The sequence below is a fragment of the Stegostoma tigrinum genome, chromosome 3, assembly GCF_030684315.1.
Source record: "Stegostoma tigrinum isolate sSteTig4 chromosome 3, sSteTig4.hap1, whole genome shotgun sequence".
Taxonomy (NCBI): domain Eukaryota; kingdom Metazoa; phylum Chordata; class Chondrichthyes; order Orectolobiformes; family Stegostomatidae; genus Stegostoma; species Stegostoma tigrinum.
Window position 1 is genome coordinate 30,600,866 of NC_081356.1, and position 23,030 is coordinate 30,623,895.

General features: G+C 43.8%; 1 protein-coding gene across 2 annotated transcripts in view; it reads right to left on the minus strand.

The window, feature by feature from the left end:
- Nucleotides 1-23,030, minus strand: part of svep1 (sushi, von Willebrand factor type A, EGF and pentraxin domain containing 1) — a 225,117-nt gene that overhangs the window by 118,126 nt on the left and 83,961 nt on the right. For both annotated transcript variants that reach the window (XM_048527619.2, XM_048527618.2), the window contains exons 8-20: nucleotides 21,990-22,108; nucleotides 21,495-21,624; nucleotides 18,893-19,000; nucleotides 18,170-18,301; nucleotides 13,578-13,769; nucleotides 11,189-11,310; nucleotides 10,586-10,697; nucleotides 7,159-7,380; nucleotides 6,031-6,264; nucleotides 4,733-4,894; nucleotides 2,505-2,666; nucleotides 449-610; nucleotides 246-331 (exon numbers count right to left, since the gene is read on the minus strand). In XM_048527619.2, coding sequence (XP_048383576.1) covers nucleotides 246-331; nucleotides 449-610; nucleotides 2,505-2,666; nucleotides 4,733-4,894; nucleotides 6,031-6,264; nucleotides 7,159-7,380; nucleotides 10,586-10,697; nucleotides 11,189-11,310; nucleotides 13,578-13,769; nucleotides 18,170-18,301; nucleotides 18,893-19,000; nucleotides 21,495-21,624; nucleotides 21,990-22,108 — 1,943 coding nt within the window. The remainder of the gene's footprint in view (nucleotides 1-245; nucleotides 332-448; nucleotides 611-2,504; nucleotides 2,667-4,732; nucleotides 4,895-6,030; nucleotides 6,265-7,158; nucleotides 7,381-10,585; nucleotides 10,698-11,188; nucleotides 11,311-13,577; nucleotides 13,770-18,169; nucleotides 18,302-18,892; nucleotides 19,001-21,494; nucleotides 21,625-21,989; nucleotides 22,109-23,030) is intronic.

A 23,030-nucleotide genomic window follows, 5' to 3' on the forward strand; every position in this document is an offset into this window, starting at 1 on the left:
CAAAGCCTCTATGATAGGCTAAAGAAAGAAGGCCAGTGCGTAAGGTGAGTGGGTGAGGGGATAAGGTGGCAGGCAACTGGGTGAGGGAGTTGAATGGCAGGTGGGTGAGGGAATGAGATGGCACGTGGTTGAGGGACTGGTTGACAGGTGGGTGAGACTGGTTTGATGGTATATTCCCGTTCCCTTTTCTTATATTGTTTTTTTTCACAATGTGCAACCTTAAGAGTGGTCCAGTTAATTCATACCTGATTTGCTACAAGCATCGATTTCTTCTCCAGAGGTGTTGGTATGAGTTGACTTGCTGACTCCACTATATACCCAGAGTTGAAACCTTGGGAAAAAAAACAAATTGTTTACTTCACTTTTACTTTCTAGCTTTGTCTGTCATGCTGAGCATTTTCAACAGGGCAGTTGGATGGGAAAATAACATTGTGATGTTTCTCCTTACCAGAACAGTCACTTCGGGAGGTGGCTCCAGTGATGGTGGTTGTCCCATAGAATGGACAAGCGAGACAGAATGACTTGCCTGAATCAGGCTGATAGTAATCTCTGGGACAAGGGTAGCATGGCATTATACCAGAGCGTGAAACGTGTCCTGCAGAACATGGCACTGCGCATAGGGAAGAAAAGGTAGCAATTCAAAATTTATTGTTCTCATTTTGTCACATTTAACCACAAGCAACTTGCTCTTGGCATCATGTTGCATTTCCTTTTTTAAGTGCCTTTACTTTTCAAAATTTCACTTCAAGTGAGGAACTATCATGGATCTGTCAGAGCATTCTTCACTAAATAGTGTGCAGTTTAAGCATCATTCTAGATTTGTATTGATACTGAAACACAATGTTGCAAGAATGGATAAACAAGATGGATACGAAAGGCTCAATTCCTGATTCGCAAAAATAGTCATAATAGTGCCTGGGAAAATTCAAGTTTTTAAGTTTCAAGAATTGAAGTCAACTCTTTTCCTGCATTAGCTGCGGTTACAATGAAAAATCTCCCTCTCAACCTCTCCCCTTGCCTGAGGCATGGCGACTTTCAGGTTAAACCAACACCTGTTGTCTCTTTCTCATTTTCTCTCTCTAGTGAGACAGCAGCCTGATGGTGTGGTAAGACTGTAGTGACTTTACCTCTTTTAAATATAGACAAATATGCAGGTTGTCTGGTAAGTCGGAGGGGCGGGTTAGGTTTAGAATTCCCCACCTTTGTAATGACAGCACCCTCTGCTGCCGAATCAACTACCACCATCAGTGTAGTGATGTTCAGGGAGCCTTTTGATATTGGCCTGCCTTAGCCCTCATGAGCATGACAACAACACTGTCAGAGGAGGTAGGACCTTCATAAGTGAGGCACTGCTAGCTTTTGATTGGGGCAGAGCTGTAAGTGGAGCTGCTTGGGTTATTTTGGGATTTTAGGAATCTGTGTAACATCTGCAGTATTGAATGAATGGCATTCTGCCCAGTTTAAACTTAGACCACTGAAGCTCCAATCAAGGTGATCAAACTGTGGGTGCAATTGAGATTCACATTTAGTTTTTCAATGTTGAACGGGCAAGATCATAAGGAGGGAAATAAAATTACTCGAAGGACAAAGGAAGAAGAGAAACGTCTCTCATTTCATAATCACTGGAGGGAGGGTTGGTACACAGAGTAAGATTGTGACGACCATGAGTAGAAATTAAAATTACATCCAATTCAGGCAAAGACCTATGCATTGGCTGTGCATTTGCCTGGGTTGAGATTATTTTCTAACCTGTGGAATCCAACTGTCCAATGTTCATTGTACCTGGAATGCGTTTGCAGGCAAGGGTGGCATGGTGGTTCAGTGGCCAGGGCTGCCTTATAGTGCTAGGGACTGGGATTCAATTCCAGCTTCAGGTGTCTATCTGTGTGGATTGCACATTATTCCTGTGTCTGTGTGGGTTTCCTCTGAGTGCTCTGATTTCCTTCCACAGTCCAAAGATGTGCAGATTAGATGGATTGGCCATGCTAAATTACCCACAGTATCAAGGGATGTACAGGCTAGAGGCATTAGTCAGGAGACATGCAGTTATAGGATAGGGATGGTGGAGTGGGTGGGATGGGCTGAATGGCCTGCTTCCAAACTGTAGGGATTCAATTTTGAGATATGTTTTCTGAATAGCACTGCTCAGAATTATAATGATTTTCCACCAACTTTCTCTCTATGCTGTTAATACAAGTATGCACCCACTTATTTTAAACAGATGCATAAAAATCACAAGTGCAGCAGTAGCAAAGGTATATTGAGGTTTTTGAATGGGTAGACTGCCAATCAGAATTCCTTTTAATGAGAATGATGTGGATTGCCTTATTTCAATAGATATTCTGCCAATATTATCACTTGAATAAGTACAACAAATGAAACAAGCATCTTCAACCAATAAATATACAAACAATCATTTCACAAGTGACTGGCCTTATTTAAAACATTGGGGAGGATGTGAAGGGTGTGTTGTATAAATGTTCGAGGACTGTTTTGAGATGTACCTCCGCACTCAGAAACTTCAATGGCTCCTCTTTTCACTGTGGTCAAACCATCTGGACATGAAATGCACCTCTTTGCACTGTATGCTGGCTGAAAAGTTCCTAGTGGACAAGATTCACACATCTCCAGACCGTTTGAAGAATACGTTCCTGGTTTGCATTGACCTAGCACAGAGAGAGAAAGAAAGTCAGGCAACATGGCTTGTAAAATGGGTACCTGAAATTTTTAAATTACTTGCGACTTACGTTGTCCTGTTCATGACCTCAACATGACATAACAGCTGTTAAAATGTGATCACTGTTGCAATGTTGAGAAGTGCAACATCAACTTGTGCACAGCAAGATCTCACATGCTTCAGATGATCACAATACCAAAGAATTGGCCATCCCTGACAATGTTAAGACCCCCACAGTTACCTCATTATTGTTATGAATAGCATAGTTGGAAATTGAAGGAGGTATTCAACTTTGAGGGTTATTTTCAAAGGAATTTAGAAAGAAATAAAAAGGCACAGCTAACAGGGTCTGTTTCCATGTTGTATGACTGTGTAACTCTGTGTTGAGAACATTAAGACTACCTTGAACTGTGTGCTTCAATTAACCTGGATCCCAGATGTTTGACTCCAGGGGACTGAATTTTCATTCCTCGGTCAGGACAGTGGAGTTAAGACCATTCCTCAGTTTGGAAACTTGACGCACAGCAAGTGGTCAGAAATGGGGATTTTCATTCTGGAGTGGCTGGGTTTCCTGGCTGCTGGGATAGGTCACTTGGGAATGAGTGCAAAGATGGGAGACTGCGCAAGGACTGATGCAACATGGAGCTGAGGTTTAACAGTAGACAGTTTAACTCTGTTTAACAGATTTTAACAGAACTGAAACAGTTCTCTTGCCCTCAGTGCTCACGCCCATTCACCTTTCTTCCGACACAGCGTTAGTGACACATCCTTGCCAACGTATTTCACTTCCTATTGGAAGGGTTGAAGTGTTTAGGATTTAAACATTTTCCCATCTGATGCACTGATCTATGGCCCAAGCACTCCTGGGTTAGGTAACAGTGCAATCAAAACTGAGTAACATGAAACTCCCTCCACTTTCTGCCCGTGTTCAGAGGAAGTTCACACCCAATATTAAAGGAGTAAGACCAAATAGGGTGGGATTTATTGAAAGGTTCAAACTACTTTCCGCCTCCTTGCAATGTAGTAAATTACGAATTTACTTATTCAATGAGCAAGAGAACACTACAATCAGCTAGACAATATCCAGTTCAACTGACAATATGCGGATATGACAGCCTGGCTGAAGCCTAAACCCTACAACTTACTGTTAACTCAGGAAACAAATGGATGTATTCAGTGAGATCTGGAAACGTAGTCAGATGGGGAGAAAAGGTTAACTAAAATTAGTTGAGTTAGCTGGTTAACACATAATAACTGGTGTGCACTGTGTACTGTCAACCTGTATTTTGTATATGATATGCATGTAGCATATTTTACAGGATGCACTGTGGAACAGGTTTGTAGGCATCAAGATTTACTAATATTTTGAGGCTAAATGCCATGGTGCACCATTGCCAGATCACTGAACCCCACAGAATGGAAATGGATCTTGAAAACTTTGGACTGCGTCAACTTTGCAGCAGCTGATGGACAGCTTGTAGTCAATTCAAAGAGAGTTTTCAAGGAGCCGGCACAAGGCAAAATGGGCTGAAAGGCCTTCTTCTGTTCTGTGATAAATGTGTGCAATCTTGTGTCCATGACCTGTAAGAACCAAATGTTATCATCAACCTCATCTGCCTGGAGACTGTGAAGATTGGAGCAGCATGTGAGTTCGTGCATGTGTAATCAGAATTGCTCTTGGGTTGCAAACCCTCAAGCATTGCCCTGTAGTCAGTTGGAATTGAAAACTGATTTCCAGGACAAACCTAGGAGATAAAAGTCCTAATAGACATGAGAAACAGAACTTTTTCACTTTAGTTGATTAGAAATCTAAGTGTTGGAAGTTTATAAAGAAAACCTGCTCAATTGACAATCAAGTGGGCAATGAAGAGTTTGCTCCATTTTTAATTGGACAGGTTAGCAACCAATGGGATAAAAGTGGGGCTGTTAGAAAGAGAATGTCAAATGTGATGAAATCTCCAGACCAGAGCGGAACGTTTGCATTGCTCGTTGTTAAATTTGTACCCGTGGTTAAAGCTTTACACAGGGAAACATCTGTAAAATGTCATTTCTTACCTTTGCATTCATCAATGCTCCTACCATGTAGATATTCAGTCGAAGTGCCAGGGGGACACATCTTGCATTCCAGCTGTCCCTCTTCATCCTGGTAGGCCCCAATCCAGCAGCTTTCACAAGCATTGTGTTCCAATGAGTAATATGTCCCCACAGGGCAATTCACTGCAAAATGTTTTTTTTTGAACAGAGAAGGAGGAAAGCAAAATGAAAAATTGTAAATCAAGTTTTCCATTGATTTGAATTGTGTCCGAAGAAAATTCTTTAAAATACTTGCGTATATTTCATGAGCACAGGACACCTTATGGCAAATGAGGTACACTTTGAAGTGTTGCCATTTTTGTAATCTAGGAAATGTGGCGCACAATTGATAATAAGCAAGCCCTCACAATGCGCTAATGACCAGATCATTGGTTTTTGAGATGCTGTGTGAGAGATAAACATTTCCCAGGACACCAGGGATTGCTCCATTGCTCATCTTCAAAATTCTACTGGGGGCTCTTTTTCGTCCACCCAAGTGGGCAGACAAGGCCTTGTTTTGATGTCTTATCTAAATCTATTAATGCAGCATTCCATAAACAAACCTCTTTCCAATAGGCAGCTCTTTTATTACTGGAAGGTCATCATCACCAGCTCAAGGTATTGGACTCAGTGACTGTTACGGAATGGCAGTATAGCTTCAAGTAAGGATGGTGTGTAACACCAACTTGAAGGCAGTGGAGTTGCCATGCTGCACTCTGCTGCCCTTGTCCTTCGAGATAGCAGAGGTTTGGATGGTGCTGTGGAAAGAGGCTTGTCAATTTGCTGTGGCACATCTTTGGATGGTGAACACTATTGCCACTAAGCACATGGGGAGAGAATGAACAGGTAAGGTGATGGACATGGTACTAATTAATCAGGCTGCTTTGCCTTGGATGATATCTAGCATTTTATGTGTTGTTGGCTGCACTCATCCAGACCCAGGTAGAGAGTATTCTAGCACATTCTTGACTTGTACGTTGTAAATGGCGGACCGGCTTTAGGGAGACATGTTTTGCATAATCATGATCCCAGCCTGACTGTGGAAACACTGAACATAGATGATCCATAATGGTATATGGTGCAGGACAATGGCACATAAAAGTGGGGGAATTAATGGGGTTAATTTAAAATGATAGAAAAGTAAAAAGGGTCAAAAGAGAGAAAGAAATAGGGAATGATAAACATGAAGACTTTAGGTCAAATTGACTAAAAGCAGTAGGTGCTCCTTTCTATCAACAGTATTTAAATTTAATTACAGCATTCAAACTCTGAATACTTACCACACATACGTTCCTTTAACACAGAGCCTGGTCTGCAGAATAAAGCTGCTTTACTGCTCTCCAGTGACTTGCTGTCTGACTGAACCACCTCAGAGGCAAAAGAGAATTGGTAAAGTGGGTCACTGTCCAATGCCCTCTTCAGCCGTCTGGCAACATGGTCCAATGTGTGAAAGAGTCGCCTTTGATTATCTGATTCTGCTGTAGCATTTTTGTTATCAGGCAACGCTACACTGGCTGCAAATTGGAAAGATTAAAAAAAAGTCACTGTCTGAATTCATTTGCTCATACATATTTTTGCCTACAGAAACACCCTGAATCTCTGTAAGACACCTGTTAGACCTCAACCAGAGCATCTAACCCAATTCCTGGCACCACAATTTAGGAAGGATGTGAAGACATTGGAGATGGAGTAGAAAAGATTAATGAAAATAATTCCAGGGTGAAGTACTTCAGTGACATGGATAGAGTGGAGAAAATGTCCCATTAATAAGTTGAGAGAAGATTTGATAGAGGTGTTCAAAATCATGAGGCATCTGGAGAGTAAACAGAAAGGAACTGCTTCCACTAGGGGAATAGTAAAGAACCAAAGGACACTGATTTGAAGACACCAGCAAAGGAGCCAGTTGGGACATGAGGTCGAACCTTCTGCTGCAGGGAGGGATTAAGATTCGGAATACACTGCTGAGGAATTTGGCAAAGGCAGCTTCAATCGAGAGTGAAGCAAGGATCAGGAAGAATTACAAGAAAAGAATTTTCAGGGTGTTGATGGAAAGGCAGGTGTGTGGTTTTAGCTCAGAAACTCTTACAGGGGCATGGACTATCCTCCACAAATCATCAACATGTCAATCATTGTGATGCTCCACCTTCCCACATTAATCGAAAAACAAGGCTTCATTATCCATTGGACAATTCTTCAGCTTCAGTCAAACTGTTACTTCCCCCAAATCTGATACGATTATAACCAGTAAACAAAGCCGTTCAAAGAAATTAAGCAATGATTACATCACTTTGTAATAAGCTCATTGATTTTTCTCTACAGCTTATTGGCAGCAGTGAATAACCTTTTCTTATCTGAGACTTCAGGACAATTCTGGTTGGTCAGCAAACCATCTCCTGTTGCATACTTACCACTGATATTAAAAACAAGGTGGATTTTCTGGTCTGTCTCTGCAATGTTGAAGTTGACTCTCCGCTTATGTTTACTTTTTGTCTTCAGAGGTAGCAGATCAGGAGCTGTAGTTACAGACTTCTGTCTGTTTGATCGTTTCTGTAATCTGGAGGTTTTCACCGGTTCATAAGAGTATTCCATTTCGCTCAGTGGTTCATAATTATCTCCCCATATTTCTGGCCCTAACAGCAACAGAATATTTTCCTAGTTAGTGATGATCACTGCTTAATGCTGGAGTTAAGAAAACATTAATTTTGAGATGAAAGCTGCAATAGAGCTATTAAATAACATGCCTGACGTACAAAGAAAATCCAATAGGACCTGTTGCAGAAATGTTGTCAGAAGAGAAAGCAGCCGCAGCTCATGTTAACAAAACCTGGATAATTTAGCAACAGGATGTGGCCATTCAAACCATTCAGCCTGTAACACATTCAACTAGATCATGGCTGCTCTTACTGAACCTTGATTTGGGAGCTTTTAATATAGCTAGCTCCAAAAATATCAGTTTTGAAATTTTCAATCAACCACCGATCTCAATAGCTTCTAGAGCTGGCAGGAAGTTCCATATACCAGAGATAATGGGAACTGCAGATGCTGGAGAATTCCAAGATAATAAAATGTGAGGCTGGATGAACACAGCAGGCCAAGCAGCATCTCAGGAGCACAAAAGCTGACGTTTCGGGCCTAGACCCTTCATCAGAGAGGGGGATGGGGAGAGGGAACTGGAATAAATAGGGAGAGAGGGGGAGGCGGACCGAAGATGGAGAGAAAAGAAGATAGGTGGAGAGGAGAGTATAGGTGGGGAGGTAGGGAGGGGATAGGTCAGTCCAGGGAAGACGGACAGGTCAAGGAGGTGGGATGAGGTTAGTAGGTAGATGGGGGTGCGGCTTGGAGTTGGAGGAAGGGATGGGTGAGAGGAAGAACTGGTTAGGGAGGCAGAGACAGGTTGGACTGGTTTTGGGATGCAGTGGGTGGGGGGGAAGAGCTGGGCTGGTTGTGTGGTGCAGTGGGGGGAGGGGATGAACTGGGCTGGTTTAGGGATGCAGTAGGGGAAGGGGAGATTTTGAAACTGATGAAGTCCACATTGATACCATTAGGCTGCAGGGTTCCCAGGCGGAATATGAGTTGCTGTTCCTGCAGCCTTCGGGTGGCATCATTGTGGCACTGCAGGAGGCCAATGATGGACATGTCATCTAGAGAATGGGAGGGGGAGTGGAAATGGTTTGCGACTGGAAGGTGCAGTTGTTTGTTGCGAACTGAGCGGAGGTGTTCTGCAAAGCGGTCTCCAAGCCTCCGCTTGGTTTCCCCAATGTAGAGGTAGCCGCACCGAGTACAATGGATGCAGTATACCACATTGGCAGATGTGCAGGTGAACCTCTGCTTAATGTGGAATGTCATCTTGGGGCCTGGGATAGGGGTGAGGGAGGAGGTGTGGGGGCAAGTGTAGCATTTCCTGCGGTTGCAGGGGAAGGTGCCGGGTGTGGTGGGGTTGGAGGGCAGTGTGGAGCGAACAAGGGAGTCACGGAGAGAGTGGTCTCTCCGGAAAGCAGACAGGGGTGGGGATGGAAAAATGTCTTGGGTGGTGGGGTCGGATTGTAAATGGCGAAAGTGTCGGAGGATGATGCGTTGTATCCGGAGGTTGGTAGGGTGGTGTGTGAGAACGAGGGGGATCCTCTTAGGGCGGTTGTGGCGGGGGCGGGGTGTGAGGGATGTGTTGCGGGAAATACGGGAGACGCGGTCAAGGGCGTTCTCGATCACTGTGGGGGGAAAGTTGCGGTCCTTAAAGAACTTGGACATCTGGGATGTGCGGGAGTGGAATGTCTTATCGTGGGAGCAGATGCGGCGGAGGCGGAGGAATTGGGAATAGGGGATGGAATTTTTGCAGGAGGGTGGGTGGGAGGAGGTGTATTCTATGTAGCTGTGGGAGTCGGTGGGCTTGAAATGGACATCAGTTACAAGCTGGTTGCCTGAGATGGAGACTGAGAGGTCCAGGAAGGTGAGGGATGTGCTGGAGATGGCCCAGGTGAACTGAAGGTTGGGGTGGAAGGTGTTGGTGAAGTGGATGAACTGTTCGAGCTCCTCTGGGGAGCAAGAGGCGGCGGCGATACAGTCATCAATGTACTGGAGGAAGAGGTGGGGTTTGGGGCCTGTGTAGGTGCGGAAGAGGGACTGTTCCACGTAACCTACAAAGAGGCAGGCATGGCTGGGGCCCATGCGGGTTCCCATGGCCACCCCCTTAGTCTGTAGGAAGTGGGAGGAGTCAAAAGAGAAGTTGTTGAGGGTGAGGACGAGTTCAGCTAGGCGGATGAGAGTGTCGGTGGAGGGGGACTGGTCGGGCCTGCGGGACAGGAAGAAGCGGAGGGCCTTGAGGCCATCTGCATGCGGAATGCAGGTGTATAGGGACTGCACGTCCATGGTGAATATGAGGTGTTGGGGGCCAGGGAATTGGAAGTCCTGGAGGAGGTGGAGGGCGTGGGTGGTGTCACGGACGTAGGCGGGGAGTTCCTGGACCAAAGGGGAGAAAATGGAGTCCAGATAGGTGGAGATGAGTTCGGTGGGGCAGGAGCAGGCTGAGACGATGGGTCGACCAGGGCTGGCAGGTTTGTGGATTTTGGGAAGGTGATAGAGTCGGTGGAGGAGAACTGGTCGGGCCTGCAGGACAGGAAGAAGCGGAGGGCCTTGAGGCCATCTGCATGCGGAATGCAGTTCCATATACCACTATCCTTTGTGAACAATCCAGCGCCAAATTTAAGTCCTGTGTTCTGGACTCCTTCCACCTATCAAATCATCTTAAGAACCTTCATTAGGTCACCCTTCGATTTTCGATACACAAAGGAATACAAGCCGGTATAGCAAACTGTCCTTATAATTTTATCCTTTTAGCTCCAGTACCATTCTGGTGAATCTGCACCAGCCTCCTCACTGGCTAATAGATCTTTCCTGAGACGTTGCGCTCAGTACTGAAGACAGTATTCCTAATGGGCTCTAACCAGTGCTCTCAATAGCTGTAGGAATCTCCCACTTAGTATTTAACACATTTCAGATAGTGAGACTATAAGATATTTAATTTGTTTCGATTTCTACATATCTTCTTAAAGGATAGATCAGTTTCTAAGTGGGACAAGTGGATTGGCAGCCTTCAGGTCCTCTCCCCAGTTACTCTCTGGAAACCAGTTACCAAGAGCACAGAGAGATGGCAGAGCAGGTTGGAAGAGCTGAATGACCCACTCCTGTTTGTTATGTTCCTGCTTCCTTGTCAACCAATATGAAACCAAGCCCCAAATAATACTTCACCCCCATTCTCCATTTTCCACCTCTCTCTCCATCAACTCACATTGGGACACTGTGCAACACAGGCTGTAGCATTATAAAGGAGCAAAGTCATACCGATAATGGCAAAACCATTGTCATAGTTATAATTGTACTCCAGGCACTGTGCTTTGGGTGAGTCTTCCACATTACATTCAACATCGTTATCATCGCTGCACAGGGAAGGAACCTAAAGATATTTTAAAAAGAAAAGGCTAAGTCATTTCAGCATCTCTGACCAATGAGGAGTGTCAAGAAATCTACAAGCAATGGAATTAATGTCACAGAGTAGTACACATGAACTTAAAACTTGGCTGAACCCCTTCAATAAACATAGTCTTTACAGTTTGGGCACAATTTAGTAACAACTTCCACTAGGTCCACAACTCTCTGATAACTCTGCCCTTCCACTTCTCGCCTCTTGCCCATTACCAGTTTTTATTGCTTCACCATGTGTGTGTTTGCCTAGACCTTAAGCTCAGGGACTCCCTCGTTAAACATCCTTGTTTCTCTACCTCTCCCTTCTCCTATAAGATGCTCCTTAGAATCTATCTTGTTCATCTCTGAATTCCGCTATGTGAGATATTTGAATCTATTCAAAGCACAATATACAGGTAAGTTGTTATAGATAATTTTCCCACACCACACAACTTTGCTGTTCCAATATGGGTTTTTTTTTACCGTTTCAGATAAGGCATTGCCGAAAGTCCTCTCGAAGTTATCCAACAGGACGAAGTCATCACATCGATTTACGTTGTACTGTACCTCAAACTTCTTCTGGCCGTTATTCCCAAAGCGTTCCACTGCAATGGGTCAAAAAGAGAGAGGGTGCTCCGTTCAAGGGCTCAAGTCAACATAAAAGCTTTGCCCTGAGAGTCAGGAACCTGACATCAGGACCATACCCAGATCCTGACCACATGCATTTTGATGGTGTCCTTTGGCTCAGTTTAACTGGAACCAGTCGATCAGTAGACAGTGAAGGCATTTGCTGACCTCTATTAGGTAGGACCAATTAGGATGTGAGGGAGGCGAGCACCCCTGCTCTCTGGCTGCAGTTTGAGTAAAACTGCAGTGATCTGAGGGGGACAACAGGCAAAACAATCATCAGAGGGAAGGAGGAAGGGAACCAGAATGATTCACTTAACCTGCACACTCTGAGTGCTTGAATGGTGACCACTGCAATGATAGGCCAAGCTGGCTTTCTGACTATTCTCTGATCCCATGTAAATCTGCTGTGTCCTCCTGTCATGTGCAATGCAATTTATTTTTCTCACACACATTTCCCTCACAGCAATGCTGAGATAGTACTAGTTTCTAAGTGTGCAGCAAATACAGTGCTTTGAAATGCCTTCCAGCTCAGCTTCTGGTGGCCTTTCTCTGAGTCAACGCCCAGGCCTAACTTATGAAGCACAGTGAGCTGAGATGAGTGAGCAGCATACTCACATAATTAAACAGTTAAATATTGCCTTCAGTGAGCTGGCCAGTCATATACACAATGGTGGGCCCCACAGCCACCAGAAAAGATGCAGATGAATGGAGCCCGATGGCCTCATCATTTTCCTTAATTGGCTTTGCATCCAGTGTCAGGTAGGTGGCCATTGGCTCTGCAGTGTTACTCCTGGTAAATGTCTGGGAGGTGGGGTGGGGGGGGGGGGGAGGGGGCGGTCGGCAGAGGTGCTACTTTGACATGTTTTTGCCACTTCTCAGAATTTCCTTGACCTGCCATATCCAAACCCAACTCCATTGTGCCAGTGGCATTCTAGCTAATGTCCTTGTTCAGCCAACAGTGGCAGAAAATGGAGGCAGAAAGGCTACCAGTTAGAGATCTAATTTACAGTCAGATGGCACAGCTGTACTGGGTTGGCATTGCTCCTTGTGCTTAAGGTAGGAGTCTTGCTCCTGATCACCAATCATTAATTCATCCTGGGGCTTTATGTGAAAATCCAGTGCAAATACAGTATCAGCAGCAGTTAGCCGATCTGCACAAAATCACGCACATTAAAGCAAAGTACTGGCAGACATCTGAAATAAAAGCCAAAGTACTGGAGAAACTCAGCAGCTCTTGCAACGTCTGAGGACAGAACAACAGAGTTAACATTTTGAGCCTCGTATAACTCTTCTTCAGAGCTGAATGGAGCTGGAAAATGATGCATTATATGCTGTTGGCAAAGAAGGAGGAGGAGCAAGTGACATAGATAGTGATTATGCCCAGAGAAAAAGACAAAGGAAGTGCTAACAGTAGTAGAGGGGAGATATAGATGAAGAATAGGTGTTAACGGTAAATGTGAACAGAATAAAATAGGTCAGAGATCGTAGGAACTGCTGATGCTGGAGTCTGAGATAACAAGGTGTAGAGTTGGATGAACACAGTAGGCCAGGCAGCATCAGAGGAGCAGGAAAGCTGATGTTTTGGGCCTGGACCTTCTTCAGACAATAGGTCAGCTCTGCTAACAGCAAACACATGCAAACAAGACACTTAGGGAAAGAGGGACGAGGGCATATTCAACTGGAGGACAATGGTCATGGCCTGAAGGTGTTGAACTCAGTGTTGAGTCCTTAAGGCTGTAAAGAGCCTCAGTAGAAAATGAGGTGCTATTCCTCTAGATTATGTTGGGTTTTGCTGCAGCACTGTGGTAGGCCTAAGGCAGAAATGTTAGTGTGAGATTAACATGGTGTGTCTCAATTTTAAGCCACTGGAAGTCAGAGTCATTCTGATGGACAGAGAAGAGATATCCCGCAAAGCTTTCAGTCTCATTCCGCCTTGACAAAGTGGCACAATGGTAGAAATGTTAGATTCGCTGAGCTCAGACAATGGGAGCAGGACCACTCACTCTCTGTTCCATATTCTTGACCCTGTGAGATCTAGCCCACTATCGATACTTATCCAATAGGAGATGATAGGAATTGAGATGAATTTTGAGTTTGGGATTTGAGATGTTCACTCATTCTTTTGGGATTACAATTGTTCACTATCAATGCTGCTGGTCAAACCATCTGACCGACTATTTTGCACTCATTGTGAAAGGAATATTTGATGAATAGAAAGCTGTGTCTGGTGAGTGTCACTTACCGGAACAGTCAGGCCTCACAGATGAGGCAGCTGGAATCCACAAGCCATCATGGGCGCAATAATAATTTTCAACAGATTCAACAGCAAGTCCATATCCATCAAAGCAGTACAGAGTGCAATTCACACGCAGATCATCAGCAATGCAAGTGAAGCCTCCGTTCAGAGGAGTGAAAGGCACTCCACAAACTGTGTCTGGTGAAGAAAATAGGTGTGAGTACCAGGATTGACCTTTCAGAGCTCCAAGAGTATATTCTCACTACTCACTGGATGGGTGCAGCTGCAGTGACAATCTAGAAGCTCAAAAATATGATCTTAGCTCTTGGTCTTGGTCTTACTCTCCACCTAGTCAATTGTATTGCACCTGCAGTATGCAGGATTTACACTGCTGCAACTCACAGTGAATACCCTGATGCACCTTCCTCTCTACCACTGACAGGGACAAAAGCAACAAAGTCATGGGAGCACAACCATCTCCAAGTTATCCCCCAAGTCACATGCCATCCTGACTTGGAAATTGGCCTTGTGCCATCACTGGGTCTGTACCCTGCAATTCCCTATCCACCACTGCTATGGGGTCCTCAAGCAGAGAAGGTTCAAGGGGAAGGTTATTCCACTGTGTCTCAGAGGAACTAATGAGCCGGCAATTGATGTGAGTGCACCAAAACATCGCTCACACCCTGAGAAGTTAACTAAACTGAGGTGGCCCCTGAAATGTCAATTAAAGGGATTTTTTGGGTGAAAAGACAGCATCAGTGAGAACAGGCAACAACACCTACTCCATGACAATCCTCAACACCGACGCCCCGCAAGGCTACTTACTCCACCCCCATTACACTCCCTATACACTCAGAATGTGTGACCAAACTTTGTCCAAAATCAATTTACAAGTTTGCTGATGACACCACCATTGTAGGCCGGATCTCACACCATGATGAGACAGAGTACAGGAAAGAGATAGAGCGCTTGGTGGAGTGGTGTAAAGATAACAATCTCTCCCTCAACATCAGCAAAGTGAAAGGGCTGGTCACTGTCTTCAGGGAGCAAAGGGGAGGGCATACCCCTATCTAGGTCAATGAAGCAGAGGTGGAGATGGCTAAGACTGTTGAGTTCCTAGGAGTGATGATAACCAACATTCTGCCCTGGAACACCCACACTGATGCAATGTTCAAGAAAACGCAACAACGCCTTTACTTCCTCAGGAGGCTGAGGAAATTCAGCATGTCTGTAGAAACTCTTACCAATGTTTACAGATGCACCATAGAAAGCATTCTATCCAGATGCATCACAGCTTGGTATGGCAACTGCTCTGCCCAGGACCCTAAGAAACTACAGAGTTGTGAGCATAGCCCAGTGCATCACGATCTCCACATATACTTCTCGCTACCTTGGAAAGGCAGTCAAGGTAATCAAAGACCCTTCCCACCCCGGTGAAAAGCTCTTCCAACCTCTTCCACTAGGCAGAAAAAATAAAAGCTTACAAAGCTTCATGACAAAGCTTCAACAAATTCATGAACAGCTTCTTCCTCGCTATTACTAGACTTCTAAGTAGACCTCTCAAATTTCAAATTAAATGTTGACCTCACACTCTGTGCACCTTCTCTGCAGCTGTAACATCATATTCCTCACTCTGTTCTATTACCCTAATGCACTTTGTATGGTATGATCTGCCTGTACTGCATGCAAAACAAAACTTTTCACTGTACCTAGGTACATGACCAGAATAAATCAAATCAAATCAAGTGTTCTACTTGGTTAACTTTATTGAGTTTATATCAGACATTAAGACACAAAATGATTCTGAGGGGAAGCAAGATGCATACACTGCCAGAGGACTACAGCAGTTCAAGAGGGCAGCTCACTACCATCTTCTCAAGGGCTATTTGGGACGGGCTATAAATGCTGGCTCAGCCAGTGATGCTCACATCCCATGAATGAATAAAGAAAAGAGTCTTGTTCTTCAATATACATTAGATTTGGGCTTCGACTTTGAGCTTAAATCACAATGCCACAGCCCCAGGTAAGGCTTTTCCCAGATATACAGGAACACCTAGTCAAAGCAAATATGAAAAAGTCAAGTGGGTTGGAGTGAATGTCTATAAAAGTTACAACACAGAAGGAAACAAATTAACGCTTCATGTCCGTGCTAGCTCTCTGCAAATGTCATATTCCTTTTACAGTTTTCCAAAAGTGCTGAAATGTCTTCATTTTCCTCAGGTGCTTATCCATTCAGCTTTTGAAAGTCACAGTTGAATCACGGCTGATCTGATTGTGGCTTTAATCTCAGATTCTCTCCCATCCCAATAACCTTCAACCCCTTTGTTCATCAAGAATCCATTTACCTCTGCCTCCACTGCTGTTTGAACAAGAGAATCCACAAAATCACAATTCTCTCAGAGAAACTATTTTTTTCCTCATCTTTTTAAACCATGTCCACTAGTTTAAGTGTCTTGAGTCAGAACGGTGTGAAAGTAGGCCATTCAGCCCCTCAAGTCCACACCAATCCTCAGAAGTGCATCCCCTCAGGCCCATGCCATTCCCTATAACCTTGCACTGCCCATGGTTAATCCATCTAGCCTGCACACCTTTACAGTGTGGGAGGAAACCTACACTTACATGGGGAGAATGTGCAAACTTCATACAGACTGTCACCCTAGGGTGGAATCAAAGCGTGGGCCCTAGCACTGTCAGGCAGCAGTGCTAACCATTAAACCACCTTTCTTCTTGAAGGGGAATTGCCCTTTCAGGATCCACTTTGTCAAGTTCTTTCAGGTTTTATATATCTCAGTAAGGTCACCCTTCATTTTTGTAAACTCCAGTGATATAGCTTCAGCCTGTCCGATCTTTCGTTGTAAGATTTTCCCCACTTTGCCCCCTTCCTGGTATAAGTCAAGTGAACCTTCTCTTATCTGTTTCGAACATATTTATGTCCTTTCTTAAATAAGGAGATCAAAACAGTACACAGTATTCCAGATGTAGCCTCACCAATTCGCTATATCAATATATTACAGCAAAATTTTCCCACTTCTTTATTTCGTTGTCCAAGCAATAAATGATGACATTCTACTTGCCTTCCCAATCAATTGTTGTACCTCCATGCTAACATTACGTGGTTCATGTACTAAGAGACCCATATTTGTCTGCAGCTCAGTGTTGTCTCAACATTTTCCTTTCCAAGAAGGACAGCCTGAGATTCTCCAAACTATGCACACTCCAGAAGTCCCTCATCACTGGAACAATTCTCATCAATCTTTTCTGCACCTTTCCTAAAGTTTTGCCAGGCTTTCTAAAGTATGGTGCTGAAAATTTAGCACTATACTCCAGTTGAGGCTGCATCAGTGTTTTACAAAGATTTATTACAATCTGAGATAACAAGGTGCAGAGCTGGATGAACACAGCAGGCCAAGCAGCATCAGAGGAGCAGGAAAGCTGATGTTTTGGGCCTAGATCCATCTTCAGAAATGGGTCTAGGCCCGAAACGTCAGTTTTCTTGCTCCTCTGACACTGCTTGGCCTGCTGTGTTCATCCAGCTCTACACCTTGTTATTTCAGATTCTCTAGCATCTGCAGTTCCTACTAACTCTTCATTATAATCTCCTTGCATTTGAACTTCATTGGCCAAATATTTTCATGTTTTGTTTCAAAGTGGAGCACGTGATGACGAACATGTTTCCCCTCTCAGTGAAAAACCACACAGAAAGTGGTGCCAAGGGTTAATGGCAAGGGCAGAGGGTTGCATTCAGGGTCCTACCTGTTTGGTTTCCTTTTCATTGATTTATAATAAGCATCGGAAAATTGAAAATAAGAACAGAATTTTGTCCCTCAAACTTGCTCCTTTATTCAACATGATCACAGCTGATCTTCTACCTTAATTCCACTTTCTCATTCAATCCCCTGATGCTTAATTTCCTTAGTGCTGACCTATGGTTCCCTGTTTTCTTGGCCCCTCCTTTCTTGAATAGCTAGGCTACATTCACTGTTTTCCAATTCAAAGGGACCACTCCAGGATTGAGGAAATGACAACAGATCAAATCAAAATTTTGGCAGCCATTTCATTTAAACAATGCGCCTATGAAGACCTGCGGGTTTGTCAGCTTCTCTAGTAGTCTTTTTCTTCAGAGTTTTGTCTTCTTAGTTCTTTGAATCTGTTATTCCTTATTGCACAGCCCAACACCACTGTCAAGATCAAACCCAACCCCTTTAGTGCTTGAAACTATTGATAAGGATTAGTACGTTTAGGCTCACTAATGAACCACTGAATCTTACAGTGAGGCCATTCAACCCATTTGAGTCTATGGTCCCTCTTTGATAGACCAATCCTTGCTCTTTTTTTCACAGATCTGCAAACTTCTCTTTTTTTATGAAACTATCCAATTTTCTTTAGATTATGGAATCTGCTTCCACCACCTTTCGGGCAATGCGTTCCTGATCACAATAATTCACTGTGCAAAATGGAAAAAGCAATCTCCTTTCCTTGTCTCTTTCGTCAATTCCCTTAAATTGGTGTCTTCAGGTTAGTTAACTGATGCAAATAAAAAATTTACAAAATTAAAATGCAAGTGTTTTGATGTGGTGAGCGCAAGCATTGTCTTGTACCTCTGATGATGATTCGAATATCACAGATCCTGTTATTGCCAGAAGGATCTGTTGCAGTGTAACGAACAACTGTCTCTCCACGTGGGAAAAAGTCTCCAAGCGAATGGGTCTTCTTAATCTTCACTGGAGCACCTATAAACAAGGACATGGAGGGATTTCAGAAGTAGAGCAATATGTCTTACTGCTTGTGGCAAGACAGTACATTGGCAATGGCTGGATTCATTTATCTATCTCTGGGATTGATATTTGTCTCCTCTCCCTGGGTGTTAAACTGGAAAAGTGGATTGCCTACCCTATGTGGAGCTCAAGAAACACAGAGCCTGCTTGGGTTCATGACAAGCTGACTGGAAGTTCCCTCCTCGGAAGGACAGTGGCAGTTACAATGATAATGGGATAACAAGGTGTAGAGATGGCCAAGCAGCATCAGAGGAGAAGGAAGGCTTACGTTTCGGGCCTAGACCCTTCTTCAGAAATAGGGGAGGGGAAGGGGGTTCTGAAATAAATAGGGAGTGAGGGGGAGGTGGATAGAAGATGGATAGAGGGGAAGATAGGTGGAGAGGAGCAAGACCAGTGGTTTGTCACGTGTTCCTTGTATCACAGCCAGAGACAGATATCAAATCCACAATTAAACAACTGGCAATTAAATAATCTTGCATTTAGAGATTTATACACATTCAATGTGTTTCACAATCTGAAAGCTGTCCACGTTGTTGATAATAATACCTGAATTATCTGAAAACTGTGGCTCCTCCCATGTAGCCTGATACGTCTCGTCATGTGTCAGGATGGGAGATGGTGAACGACACCTGTCAATCACAGGGGGCTCAGTATCTAAAAGGATGTAAACAAAGCATTCCCTAAGTAAACTCTGCCCTGAGTTATTAATCAAACATAAGTAATGGTTCATTGGAATTATTCAGGCTACACAGCACAAAGACAGAACTATTCTGTTACTCAGCTCCCACTGTCCTTTCGACAAGTGCATTCCAAATCAGAATAATTCACTCGGTAAAAGACTCCTTATCTTTGATGGAATAGCAGGCAATATTCTGAAAGCTCCCATTTCAGACATGCTTTCCCATCACCTGACAGGGTGGTCTAACGTTGTCCCCTATCTGGTCAAATTCATCTCATATTAGAAGTATAAAATTATAAAGGAAAATATAAAATAAAAAAAGCATATTAGAAGTATTTTGTGGATATTTAAACATCTTAAACTGCCAATTCCACTACTATCTGGGTCCACTTGCCCAACAGCAGTTCACTCTCGACCTGAAGCGGCTGTCTATGGGCACCATAAATGTCCTGGGCCCAAAAATATTCAAAGAATCCCTACAGTGTGGGAACAGGCCATTCGGCCCAGCAAGACCACACTGTCCCTCTAAAGAGCATCCCACCCAGACCCATCCTCCCATGTCCAACCCACCCCTGGGGACTATGGGCAATTTAGCATGGCCAACCCATCTAAACTGCACATCTTCGAACTGTGGGAAGAAATTGGAGCACCCAGAGGAAACCCACACAGACACAGGGAGAATGTGCAAACTCCACGCAGACAGTTGTCTGAGGGTGGAATTGAACTGAGGACCCTGGTTCTTGAGGCAGCACTGAGCCACCATACCACTCTTCATGTTGCACTTATCTCAGGAGCGAGGTCTGGGACACAAGCCTCCGTTTCAAGTCCAACTCCATGACTTGATGGTGATGGAAAGTGCTTTCACATTGAGGCCATAAACCTGTAAATCCTTTAAATATATGACTGTGAGAACAGAGAGTTTCAGAAGAGTTTCCTGCCAGTTATGCCTGTAGTGGAGTGGTTCCCCTGAAATTACTTGGTTAAGGTTAGTGACCCACTTCCAGGAATAATCAAGCAACAGAAACAAACATAGTAGTCTGCCTCATGTACCTAGAGGTTGGGGAAGTCTATAAGCCTATCCCAGGAAGCAGTTGGGGTCAGGGTCATACGGATGGATAGAAACTTTGCCTGCCCTTGCTCCCCCCAGCAGAGTGAGACCGCAGGAAATTCTGAGAGATATTGTCACTTAAGGATGTCTGAAAAAACCAAAAATGTTCTTGTGTCACACAAGCCCTGAAATGTCTCATTTCTCCCCATTACAGTCAATTCCCACAACTTCTAACTCTTGGTTTGATGTTTACTGTGCAGGGAAAATACTTTCCACCAGAGTTTGAAGTCCCTGTTGTGTAAACAGTATGTATTTGTATTTATTCTTGCAAGTGAAATTTAAACAATGCGTCCAAGGTTGGTTAATTCATCAAAATTTGAAATGCTTTAACCCAAGAAAAGTGCACAATTCTTCCCATTGCTAGATTAGCTCAGAAAAAAAAATTAACAGTATGCTTTAAGAAGAATTTGAAATTCACAGGATTAGGAAGGGAGTTATGGTATTACTGGACTGGCCAAACAATTAGACTACTCATAATCTTAGTGTTGTGTTTGATCCCAAGATGAGCCATTGATCACATAACCATGCTATCACTAAGATTGCCCTATGTCCTACAGTGTAGCACTGCCCAATTCCACCCTTGTCCCAGCTCATCTTCTTCATGAAAGCATCAGTGTTTTCTACCTCTAGACCTGACTATACAAACACAATCCTAACTGCTCTCTCACATTATAACTTCATCAAACTTCAGGTCATCCAGTATTCTTCCTGAATCGTTATTCACACTGAGTCCTTTCACCTTTAACCCATGTGGGTGCTGACCTCCTTTGGCTCCTGGTGAAGCAACACCTCTCCACTAAATTTCCCATTGTTGTTTCCAAAATCCTTCATATCGCTGTTAAGCTCCGATATGTTCACCTCCACTTCTTGTCCCTTGCATATTCCCGATTTTAATCACTCCATCAGTGGTGGCTGTGCTTCTAGATTTTCTGGGCCCAAAGCTTTTGAATTGCCTCCCAAATTCTCTATATTTCTATGATTCATTTCCTCCCATTACAATACCTCTTAAAGCCTTGCTTTTTGACCAAGATATTAATCAACTGCCCTGATTTCTCCTTCAAAAATATACATGTCTAAACTAGTGCAGGGCCCTGAGAAATCTGTGACAGATGACAATAATGTTATCTGCAAGGTCATGGAGGAGAAAGAAGACATAATTTCAAGATACGTAGCCATTCAAGATCACTTTGGTACTATAATTCTACCTCTTCTTCTGTTGCTCACTTTCCTAAACAGAAAATTACTAGGAATTGGGACGTTACCTAAATTGCAGAAACTAGAGGATTCTTGGTTAAGGTGATGATATCTCAGGTGTAAGTATTTACCAGTAGTTTACTCTTGCTAATCAAGTGTTCACTCACCGATAACTTTTATAGTAAAGGAGCAATTTGCTTTGTTTCCACTCTTGTCTGTTGCTGTGTAGGTGATGGTGATTTCTCCAATTGGGAAGAGATGAGGTGGGACCACTGCAGGAGTCACTTGTAAAGCCACCTTATGATATAGAGGAGAGATTGCTGCGAGTGATAAAGTTTGTAAATTCAACCATGGGTTAACAATGAGAGAACAACCTTCCCATTCTTCCAAAAAAGAATAGCTGTAAAAACTTTTGTATCCAACTGAGAAAAGGGGCAGACGAAGCCTTGGTCTAAAATTGTGTGTGAGCTATTACACCTCTGACAGTGCAGCACTCCCCTAGTACTGTCAGCTTAGAGCTTGTGCTCAAGTCTCCGGAGTGAGAAATAAACCATCAATGCTCTAACTCAGGTGATACGAATTCTATCCACTAAGACTCAGCCGATACCAGATATTGAATGCAGTTTTTGGATCAAACTTTAACCAGAAACTCCAGCACTCACCTCATCAGCTGAGTTGTCATTTGTTTTTGGTGGCTGCCAGGTAACATTTGCTGTTTTTTGATGTTCTGAAGTTGCCACCTTGACTTCCTCCGGACAGTAGATTTGAGGAGCCTCGATGTCTAATTGATTCAACCATATGGGAAAAGTCAATATGCTCACCAATTAAATTTAAACAACACCATGGAAAATAATCGTTTTTATTGCAATACCATTTATCCGATGGGAAACCAAATGGTAATCAAATGGCAATATTGGAACCTTTAAAAACATCTACACCAGATAGGAATGTATGAAACATCAGATCCAGTAGTGTGCTCAGACTCTTAAAGGACAGATTGTAAGTGAGTCTTGCTGAGGACACATAGGGCTGCATGATGAGTGACACAGTCATGATAACTTCCTTTACATTGCATGCAGCTTTCCCTTTGCTTCATTGAAATAGACGTCAATATGTGAAAGAAATGAATAACACTAAGCTCTGACAAATCCAAGCAACCTGCTTGATATCAAGAGACCAATGAAAAAAGATTTGTGTCTATATAGCCTCTCACTGCCTCAGAAAATCCCAATGGCTTTACAGCTGAAGAAGTATTTTTAAGACGGAGTGTTAGATTTTGAATGTCTCTATCACCTGCTCATACTGGGGCGTGTGCTGTGTGGCGAGGGGTGGTGCAGGTGACATTCTAAAACTCTTGCTGTGTCAGCCCTCTGATTGTCAGAGGCCTTCCCACTGGAGGCTATTTGAGGCCCTAGGTTAGCTAACTCAAGACCAATTCAGCTTCTGATTATGGTGCCCTGGTATCCTGCTGGGGGGTGGTGGGATGGGGTGCATGCACCATATTGGGCAGAGACTTGGGCTGGCTCCCTGTTGGATGGGAGGCCTCTGCTGATCTAGGACCTTGCGGCCCACAAAGAGGCTCCAACCCCCATCGTAGCAAGGGTCGCATCCTCACCCTAGAGACAGACCCTCTTTCCCTCCACATTGAAGCCCTGCCTGACAAGCTATGATGATCTTCTTTCATCTTATCTTCTGTGGCCTCA